Source organism: Macadamia integrifolia, chromosome 2 (genome assembly GCF_013358625.1).
Source record: "Macadamia integrifolia cultivar HAES 741 chromosome 2, SCU_Mint_v3, whole genome shotgun sequence".
Lineage (NCBI taxonomy): Eukaryota > Viridiplantae > Streptophyta > Magnoliopsida > Proteales > Proteaceae > Macadamia > Macadamia integrifolia.
The window spans coordinates 270,981-282,091 of NC_056558.1; the positions used below are offsets into that span (position 1 = coordinate 270,981).

The 11,111-nt window shown below is 36.3% G+C and overlaps 2 protein-coding genes and 1 non-coding gene across 3 annotated transcripts in view; all 3 read right to left on the bottom strand.

The window, feature by feature from the left end:
- The window catches only part of LOC122070457 (xanthine dehydrogenase 1-like), a 39,226-nt gene that overhangs the window by 14,103 nt on the left and 14,012 nt on the right, over positions 1–11,111 (bottom strand). Inside the window, exon 2 of the mRNA XM_042634616.1 lies at positions 499–952. Within this exon, the coding sequence (XP_042490550.1) occupies positions 499–952 (454 nt within the window). The remainder of the gene's footprint in view (positions 1–498; positions 953–11,111) is intronic.
- LOC122072494 lies at positions 1,382–1,478 on the bottom strand. The gene has a single exon (XR_006138507.1). It is a non-coding gene; the product is annotated as a small nucleolar RNA snoR31 (small nucleolar RNA).
- Positions 5,337–10,149, bottom strand: LOC122070483 (xanthine dehydrogenase 1-like). Its single transcript, XM_042634646.1, has 5 exons — positions 9,960–10,149; positions 8,917–9,051; positions 7,734–7,970; positions 6,676–6,849; positions 5,337–5,780 (listed from the first exon to the last, which is right to left on the bottom strand). The coding sequence occupies exons 1-5, from the start codon at positions 10,056–10,058 to the stop codon at positions 5,538–5,540; spliced, it is 888 nt and encodes a 295-aa protein (XP_042490580.1). The 5' UTR covers positions 10,059–10,149; the 3' UTR covers positions 5,337–5,537.

Sequence of the window (11,111 nt, forward strand, 5' to 3'; positions counted from 1 at the left end):
GCAGCTCGGGAAGGTTTTTCCTTCCTCATCTTTCCCCCCGCCATGATTCAAGTGTTGAAGGGAGTGGATTAAGAAGATAGAAGGGGTTTTCCTCTCTAGGGTTTCTCAGTCACAACTATCGAGCATAACCCAGTGGAAAGATGCTTTCGTTGAAGCCTGACACCAACCTTGGAGAGATAATTTCTTTGAACCCTGAGAAAATAGGGTCTGCTGGAGATTATTTCGTTTGCTCGCCGAGAAGAACTATTTATATGTATTGTTGGAGAGCGAAACCCTAAACCTTATTCGTCCGGTTTCGTTTTGGGTTATTATGAAACCGGTTGAAAATCAGATCGTATCGATTGAAAACCACACCGAATATGGAAAATATCGAAACCCGTAAGAACTCGATACGAACCAAAAAAAAAATGTTCCCCACCTTATAATTATGTATGTATACACATCATGAACTGAACCCACACCGAAGACAAAACCAAAATAACTGAAACCAAACCATACCTGTTTGTAGGACAAGGATTGATGATGATTTGAAATGATAAAGTACAATTCTTTCTTCAGTGCTTTCCCTTTTATCTTCTCAGTATGGGCATAGTAATTGGAAACATTTTCACAAGCAGAAGATCCAAATAAAGGATTTTGATTTCCATGGGCCTCTGAGCTGAGATTGAAGCTGAACAAGTAGATGCTGCTGATTCCAGAAACTAGTATTAAAGGGAAATTAAAGCGTTTTAACCACTCGATACAAGCAACAGAGATCGAATCCCAATTGCTTTGGTAGGAGGAGGAGACCCATTTTTTGGCTCGGGCTTGCTTCTCAACCCTAATTTCTCGAGGCCGACGACTAATCCGTTGGATGAATGAGTTGAATTTGAATCGTTCATGACATAGAAAGCTGTTCTTGGCTCTGAGCTTACAAGCCCTCGCGATGTACGGATTCTCACCGATGGCGAATCTGCAATCATAGATTAGTGCATTCTGGATCGAAATCGTCTACGGCGGCATTTCTTGGCGGAGGCTGGCGGAGGCTCCCTGTGATGCCGACATGTGGCCAATACCATGTGTACGGTGGATCGTCACTTATACCGGTCTAAAAGCTTGGTTTTGAAAACTGAGCTTGGTTTTGAAAACTTGACCGGGTCGACCAAAACCCAAACGGTAGAGGTTTTCGATTCTTTGCCTTTCTTCTTCTTCTTCCTCTTCCTCCCTCCTTTCTCTTTTCTGTTCGTACTAGGCAAACTCTCACATCTTCTGCTGATATCCTAATATGAACACCTATTCTCTTCTAATTTAATCTTTAAAAGCACACGACCAATCCCAAAAGATAAAGAAGGGATTTCAAAAAAAAAGAAAAAACATTAAATAAATAAAATAAAAACAAAAGATAGATTCAGAAGAAAAAAAAAAGTAGCAGTCACTTGGAAACAAATCCCTCATATCAAGTGTTGGATATAATGCTAATATTGCCACATTCTCATCTATCATAGACCATTGTAATCTAATATGAAGCTAAAAATAAGAAATTTTTATTTGGAAATGTAGGGGAAAATCAGATTACTCAGTAATGGCGATTTTGAGAATTTGGTTCGATTCCACCATCATTTGTCCTCAACTTGATTATAGAAGAGGGAGCTTGTTATCATCATTGAAACCTTTGTTTTTTCCCCTCAGTAAATGAAACAAATCACCCAAGAAAATAATTAAAAAGGAACAAAAAGAAAAAACCCTAATTGTTAAGATCAAAGTTCCTGGAAAGCTTCAAACAAATGGGAAACAACAGAAAATGAAGAATCAAAAGAGAAGATCGCTCAGCAGAAGATGCGAGAGTTTGCTTCATATGAACACAGAAGAGAGAAAGGAAGGAGAAGGAGAAGGAGAAGAAGAAGAAGAAGAGGTGAAGGATCGCACAACTCTACCGTTTTTGGGTTTTGGTCGACCCCGAGTTTTCAAAACCAAACTTTTAGACCGATATAAGTGACGATCCACCGTACACATGGTATTGGCCACATGTCGGCATCACAGGGAGCCTCCGCCAGCCTCCGCCAAGAAATGGCGCCGTAGACGATTTCGATCCTTTCTTAATTTTTAAACCCACCATGAAAGTATAAGCATTTTTTCATTCCTAAGATTCTCTCAGTTATGCTTCTAATAAGAGTCATATTTATTATCGGAAGTTTGATAACAGGTCGGGCAAGCGTTTCCTAAAAGGCAGTGTAGCCTCTACATCAACTCAGGGCCGGGAGTATATACAAAAGTATCAATAAGAATGGAATCTCGACCTTTCATGCGGTAAGAAAGTAATTTTAGCCATCCCCTACGTCTTGGTGCAAGGGCCACGTTGGTCTTTGAAGCTTCTTTTTTTTTTTTAAATTTGATTGAGGAAAAATCAGAGGGTTGGGTGGGACGAGTCTAGTTGAGTCATGTTGTGGCGCAAGAGGCTTTAATGTGTGAAGTTCAGAGTCTTTAGACTTGTATCTAGTTTTCCTTTTGCGGACATCAGATAAAGACTTAAGAGAGACATGTCCTTTGAGAAGTATACTAAACTCTATCTCTAACTCTCAAAAAGGAAAAGAGAAATTAAAAAAGATGCATCAAAACGTCATAATTTGGATTACAAAAATTGTAGGTAAGATGCCTATTCATTGCACTACAAGCTATCTTGGCAAAAAAAAAAAAAAAAAAAACAACCAATTCATTCGTAGGCCTGAGCGTAAAAGTAAAGTTAATTATGGTGTTATAGACATCCGAAAAGAGAGGGATTGTGCTCAAAGGCCATGAAGTGGTTTTGAGGTCAGACAAGAGTCTATCAAGATCTTATGGATTGGACCACGCCTCCTTTATCCTCCATCCATTCAGCTACGCTTCTTTGACTCTGCTAAGGAATCACCTAGTTGGTGCCTTAATTGAATCCCCTATCATCAAGTAATCAGTCGTGAATGAGAGAAATTCTCCCTTAGAGAGAAGATATATTGTGCATCCACTCATTTTGAGGTTCAGATTCTTAATCGAGACAAAAATCATATATTGGAAATAGGATTGAAGGGATGGGGAAAGAAAGGTAGGATGTACCTAAAGAGTTGTCCGTATCCGATGATTTTTTAATAAAGTGTTATTATACCACCAAAGTTCTGGGGAGAGTATTTTGTTTTCATGTTTAAAGATGAGTTTGTTCTGATGATTCCAAATGAAGTAACAAAGAATGATTAGCATAGAAAAGAAACTTATCCGGATATCCTTCGGAATGATATTGTTATTGAAACATAACATAATAAATGTAAAAAGGAGCGAGCCAAAAATCGTTCAGTAATGAGAACCAATGGACAAACAGTCCAAATCCATTTGGTAAACTCACAAGAGGTCAATTTGCTTCCATTTCCCCAAAACATCCTGTATGAGGATCCCCCCCGTTGTCAAGAGTCTTTAGAATAATATCTTAAATTTTAGATGTAATAATAGTTTTCATAAGAATCGCCACCAGTGTGAACAAGTATACCTATTAGAACATCTAATGGGATTAGTACTCAAAGATGCACGCAAAAATATGGCAGCCATTTTAGTGATTAAAACTCCATTTTTGAAAAGGTGACACCACCAAGTATATCGGGCTGTGGTGTTACCGGGAGCCATAAAATGTCAGAAACAATTGACATGGGAAGGAAAGGGTCAAGTAAATCAGAGTTCCATTACTCATGCTCTGTTCATGCCTCAGTTTTCACTGCTTTGAGAAGTTTTCTTAAACTTTTTTTAAGAAAAAAAAAAATACTCTTGTCCTGGTTTATTAAATAACAAGTAATGGTGGGGTCTGTTGGACTGCATCATCTTGAAGGTTGATTTGCATTACTTGATTGGAGAAAACCCCCTTTGATTATACCATTGTAAATACAAAAATCAAAATCTCGAAATGATAAGAGGAGGGTTTCATGCACATGTATATGAGAAGAGTGATTTTCCCACTCACATTCGATGTGAGATTTTTCAATCCAAAATTTTGAACTGAAGCCCTTCTCTCTCTCTCTCTCTCTATTCTTAGAGATGTCAATTGATTTGGCTCAATCCGATTTTAGGATGAGAATGGGTGAATCTGAAACCAAACCAATAAATTAACATATTTACTTAATATTATAATGAAAGAAACGGATTCAGAGAAATGGATGCGGATATTCTTTAACAGTGGATAACTAAACAAATTGAATAATAATCGATCGGAAACTAGGATTATCATATTTGTATCCACTTATTTTTCGGACCGGTTCGGATAATTTCCGGATATGCATTTTCCACATACGGAACCCCTAAATGAATACGAACCAAAATTGAATACGGATTTTCGACTATCTATTTACATCCCTAGAAATATTAGATAAAGGGGAAAGACATCTACTAATACTTGACTATTTAATGACAAGAAATCATATTGAAAGATGCACTAGGGCTCTTCTGCTTGGAGCACAACAGGCATAGAGGCAGGGATGGATTCTGAAGGAAATCTGAACTAATTCGGAGGCCATCCAAAATCTCTCTTTTGATATGGACAATTTCTTTTGACAGCTAAGTGTGGCATCATTATTTTTTTTTGTATATAAAAATATAGTCTATAGATTCGAACCAGCTTCGGATTAGGAAATCCATTTCGGATCTATAGCAAGGGAAACGATAGCAAACGGTAGCTCAACTGCTGCTAACCTTCGACCTAACTGTACTCAATCCTGACCATAATATAATTTTCTGTTCTATATCCAAAAAAAAAAGGAGGGTGGGGAAGAAAGCATTGAAAAAGCCCTTAAAGACACTGATACAGTAGTTCACAATGGGCATCGTGAGGGTTCACTTGTTATTTGGTTTTAGTATTTCTCCTCACTTGTTATTTGGTTTTAGTATTTCTCACCCCCACCACCACATGCGGGAGCCTCATGCACTGGGTACACATTTTATTTATTTTTAAATCTTAACCCACGGGAAAAAAGAAAAAGGGTTCACGATTTGAAAATTCATAGAATTTTTAATCTGGTTAGAAAAGCTTCTCTACCACAGATTCCATACGAGCCAACTCCCAAAAGAAAATGTCCATTGACCTATCTTGTCCTTTTAAGGGACATAAGTCTTAAGCAGAAGAGTGCAAGGGGCTGTAGACAGGTGCACATAGGGGTAAATCTCTGTTTCTTTTTTGTTTTTGGGTCTATGAATAATAAATTATCCTTTCATCAGAAATAAAAAAGGGAAAGGCAAACATCACACCGCATAGAACAATGTACATCAACAGTTGAAAAGGCCAATGTTGGCAAATAAGTTAGTAAGAAATTTTAATGCCTGCCAGAAAAAGATATAAGAAAACTTAAAAAAGAAAAAAGAATAAGGAGAGAACTTTGCATTACCTGATTGACTTATTTTTGCTCAGAACCTCTTACAACGATTATTTGTATACTTACATTATTTTTTTTTTTTTGGGTAGGGTTTGTATAGCCACATAAGATGTACAAATTTGAAGCATCCAGAAATGGGATTTCAATAAAGGAACAATCAGAAGCCAAAAATGAAATGCACTACACACTAAGTTTTGGGTGGAAATCTGACTTCACAAATCGCTCAGAGAAATCATCTATACAAGCCATCCGAATCCGCTCTGGAGTTGCTGGATTATCAAGTGGAAACCAGTCATTACAACCCAACTCTGCTCTTGCAGCTATGATAGCGTCTTTAATGGCGAAGAAAACCGATGAGGCAAGGAAGAATGGAGGCTCTCCGACAGCTTTAGATGAATGAATGGCCTTTGGATTAGGGACACCCTATCAATTGGCAAGTAAATCCAAGCCCAAAAGAGAGTCAGTGCATAATTTGGCCTGGACATATTTTAAAGAATATCCAAACTAGAATTTGGTATACACATCTTACTGAAGGACTTTTACTGGAAGATACACAATGTGTTAACTTCCATGAATGTTAAACTAATTTGGCCCTAAATTATGATTAACCTCTTACATGTGCCTCAGTAAGAAGTCAAACCACAAATACTACATTAGTGATCTTTCAGTGGCACTGTCAATAATCATAAGAGCATGTTAACTAGTGGACAGAATTGGTACTATAAGCCATCTCAAGTTTAGATGTTGGAGAATTTAAAGGGTTCATGGATGATAATCGAAAGCTCTTATTTATTTTTGGTAAATAATTCAGTTTTGCTGGTTAAAACCTATCATGTCAAATGGGATGGGTCGGTCCTCCTTCCCAAAAAAAAAAGGGGTCAACTTTACCCTCAACTTAACATGATCCATCTATTAATCATGTGGCGACAAAAACCTGCTGTGTCAACTTTCCCTAATCCAAACCTCTAAATCTGTGTCTTCTTCAAGTTGCATTGGTGGGTCATGTGAAAAATGCCACCCTTAGTTCTATGTCAAGTGAGGGAGAATGATGTTAAAAGCACCCAGAGTAAGATACAGGGTTAAAGTTCATACCCAAGTGTGTGCCTAAACAAATAAAATTAGCATCTGGCCCAGCAGAGTGGCTTCAGAATACATATTCTTCTCCCATGCACTATATTTTGTAGCATATGATCAAAATTAATATGACAAAAGAAAAAGCTCACTTCCAGGAAATCAGGAAAGCAAAAAACTTGAACTTCCAAACTGAAAAAAAGCAATAAATAAAGCACTTGAGCTGACCAGGGTTAGAAATGTTTACCTTGAGAAGTGAAACATTGAATTTGAGAGGGATATCATTAACAGAAGGAATTTTGTAACTTCCAGGTCCACAGGTATATAAATGGCCAGGTGGAATCCACTTATGCTCTGCATCTCCCCATTTTAGCTCTTCCAAGGCAACCCAACCCAAACCTTGTATAAAGGCCCCTTCAATCTACGAGAATATCATGCCATCAGAACTCCATTACATTTTCTTGGAAGGAATTTAGTGCAACAAAACAAGTAAAACAGCTCTCAGTCCTTTCAAGAACATAGAAAAAATCAAGAAAGAATAATCATCCTCCCTATCCCATATATCTGGTATAGACATATCATAAACATCATAAATGAATTAACAGAATTTAAAAAACCTGCAGTTACATATAATTTAACATCCATTGTAAGACTGACCGATTTGTTCACAACAAACTAGCAGTAAAATATAAATTGAAAAAAGACAATATTGTAGCAATTCAGTTCAAAGACATTTGATATGCCACATAGGGGATCAAAATAAATTCTAGCACAAAATTAGCTATAAATTACAATGGTATAACCAGATACAACAGTATGGCCAGGTTTAAGATTCAATGATTCAATGTATCTAGAACAAAATTAGCGATAAATTATGATGGTATAACCAGATACAACAGTATATCAAGGTTTAAGATTCAATGACTCAATGTATCACGAGCATTATAATCTTGTACACTGCCAAATAAAAAGGTCAGGAAAGAACCTATATTTTATAACCAAAAAGAAAAAACAAAAAATCACATAAGGCAACCTAAGGTGCCCACCCACCCAGCCACCTGGACAGACCATGCTGTCCAAGGCAACACCCAGGGGGTCGCCTTCCATACATCCTATAAGGTGAGGCATCGCCTTGACACCTTGAAGGTGCCTGGACGCCTAGGCAACGCCTTGACAGCCATGACCATTATCATGATTATAATGTGGCACCGTGGAAAATCATAGTCTTGCGTGGAACTATGTAAGCCATAGATTATATAGCTTGAAAATACAAAGAAATTGGAAAATGACAAAGAATGAGATTACCTGTCCCACATCAATGCCTGGATTCAGAGAAAATCCAAGATCAAACATAACATCTGCTCTTCTTGTGTGGAAATCTCCAGTCAAAGTGTCAATTTCAACCTCGGCAAATGCAGAGCCATAGGTGAAATAACTGAATGGGATTCCTTTACCAGTTTTCCAATCAAACCCAATCTCAGGTGTAATGTAGAATCCATGTGCAGAAAGGTCTATCCTCTCTATGTAGCACGCGCTTACAAGCTGATTAAGAATAAAAATAAGCATTATTAGATATCCCTTAATTGTTTGAAGTACAAACTATTGAGGGGAAATATATGTTCTATGTTATAGCCAAATTATTATAACTGATATGTGCATAATTTGCAATAGTAAACTTGTGCCTTGGACCAGCCAACTCATGAATCAGTTAATTGAGCCAGCTGACTTGATTCAGCCAAATATGGGACATCCTTATTTAGTTAAACCAAAATTAAGTGACTAACAAATTTTCAGCACATTAAACAGATGTTCCATGGAACATTCTATTACCCTCTCTTATTAAGTTTAACATCCAAAAACTCCAGTACTGCAATACATTTTCTGTCTTTTTCACAGGAAAGAAAAGAAAAGAGAAAAAAAGATGGTCGAAAGAATATCTCCCCATCTCCCCCTGGCGAAAAAGCACGCCCACCTTAAAGCCCTACAACACTATTCTTGAAGAATATTCAGCCAGTCACTGAAAAAGGGAAAAACACAATCTACATTCCATCAACATAATTTCTTGTAAGAACATGTATCGAGAATACAGCAATTTCGTATTCTTGTCATGTTAATGTATTTTCTCCCTTCTTGTGTAATTTCCAAAATTATTTCCCAGTTATTACTCATTTTAACTGGTTTTACCTTATTCTTCTTGCTTTCATGAACAATGTCATGCAGTGCATTACTATAATACATACATAAATGGTTAACCGAGAACTTTCTGGACCCTCGTAGCCTTCTAAAATTTTTTTATTTCTGTTTCCATTTTGTTACACTTTTTCCAAATATTTTTCTTCCCCTAATAACCACTGTAGCTCTTCTTTCCTTTCCAATTTTGTTGTTTTCGTTCACAAAATAGCATGAATTGGATGTGTCAAATAACAGAGCCAGTGCAAAAGTAGACCACTGCAGAAAAATCTTGAAAATAAATATCGTGGAGGATTACCTCAGCAAAAGAACTGTGCTTATGTCTAGATGCAACAGGTTCCATCCGTGATTTAATCTGCTCACAAGCATCCAAAACTGCTGCTCCATACATGTCAGAACTGGCAGAAGCTGCAGTTGGTGATGCATTTGGGACCTAATAGGTAGGAAAATATATCAAAACCACGAGAATAATAAAAAGGAGAAGTCCCATCTCGGCATGCATCTCTACGATATGCTTTTTTGCAATAGAAAGTTAAAGTACCTCGAATTGAATATTTAATCACACTTATGTTTTTAAGCACACCACTCACTAATAATTAGATGAAGAAAAAAATTGTAGGATACTCCTTGCTCGTATTTAAGACATATTTGTTCAAGAAAATATAGAAAATTGCCACACTCTTAAAAAAAAAATAATAATAATAAAAATAAAAATGTGGCTGCTCTACCATCAGGTAAATACAAGGCCAAAAATGAAGCTAAACTATTCGCCAAATCTTTCTCATCCTAAGATATAAAAAAAATAATAATAATAAAAATAAAAATCCATCATCAATCTGTATGTATCATTGGCTATCTATTGACTATGGTAGGATGTAGGATGGGAGAAGTCTAAAAATGCTCCATTTCAGAAATAATATCATAAGAGAAGTGCAGGGGTGATGAACTGAGGGTTAGAGATTAGTCGTAATTTTGAGTTTTATCATTTTTAATCCTGATTGAACAATGGGTGTCCATTAGAAACCTTACAAATATTCAAGCAATACATAAACCAAGAGGTAGACAAGACCCCCAATAGGAAATAAGAAAATAGTAACATAAATGGGATAAAGATTAACGCAGAACCATTCATCAGGTGTATAAATTTCCACTGAAAGATTGCTAAAGTAATTGGCTTTGAAATAAATAGTAAATTCCCTATAGGATCAGACTGGTCAGTCATAAAATATGTGAGCAATCTTTAATCTCTTCATTTTCTAGGAAGCATTTGCAAATCATATATTCAATCAACACAACAGAAATATGCAGTCTAACGTGATACAATTTATGTTGGAGATTAACCTTGTCAGTACTTGTCTCTGATATAAATACAGAACTGAGAGGAATATTGAAGGATGAAGCGGCAATCTGAGCAACCTTCGTGTGTAGACCTTGTCCCATCTCGACACCCCCATGGGTTACTAAAACAGTTCCATCAGTGTAAACTTGCACAAGAGCACCAGCCTACAGTCATCAAGGAACAAAAATGTCTGACAACAGAAGTAGTTTATGTATTTACCATGAAATAAGAAAAACTAATACAATTTACATAAACAAGATACATGATGGGATGTACAGAATTCACTAACTTCATTGGAAGCATTTTTCGGTAAATTGAAATGTTTTATGTCCTGTTGTACAGCTCTATCGGAGTATAGTACACCTATGTCCTTTTTTCAGTAAAATCTGTCTTGGCTTATAGATAATTAAGTAAACTTCCATACCAAGTAAAAAATATATTTTCCACTGTCAAAATGTAAGAAAAACAAAAAATTACAGCATTATTTAACAAATATATAAAATTCAAGACTTCTCAGAAAAGGAAGGGAAAAAGATTTAAGATGTATCATTCGATGAAGTACAAGGTAAACTGAAAATACCAAGTCAGGGGAAAAAAGAAAACCTGAAAGATCACCAAATTGTAAGGTACCATAAGAAACTAATACTATTAACCACCTTACAGGAATTTCGGGTTTTGTTTCAATCGAGAATCATGACAAGAGGAAAAAATAAGTATCCATATTAAAACTCCCACAAGGCCACAGCACATGGACAAAATGTACAAGGTTCATTGATCAGCAATGTCAGCTGGAGTATAAATCAACTCTTTCCAATTGAACAGCCAGAATAAATCTGAGTGAAAGACCATATAGCAAAAACCCAGGAAATTCGTTTAAGTTAGAAACTCCAAAATCAACATATTGGAGAAACTCAAAAGGGGAAAGGATGACATGCTAACAAAGGAAATAAAAGATCTAGCGAGCAAATAAGGATCAAAGTCAACTTTCAAGTGATTCTGAATTCGTTAACACATTCAGGCTCTAACCATTTACATTATATGGACATGCTTCATATTAAACATTAGATTATTTAACTGTTAGGACAATGCTTTAAACATAATCATTTTATAGGAAGATTCAATACAAAATTAGGCATGAAAAGGAACATCAAGAA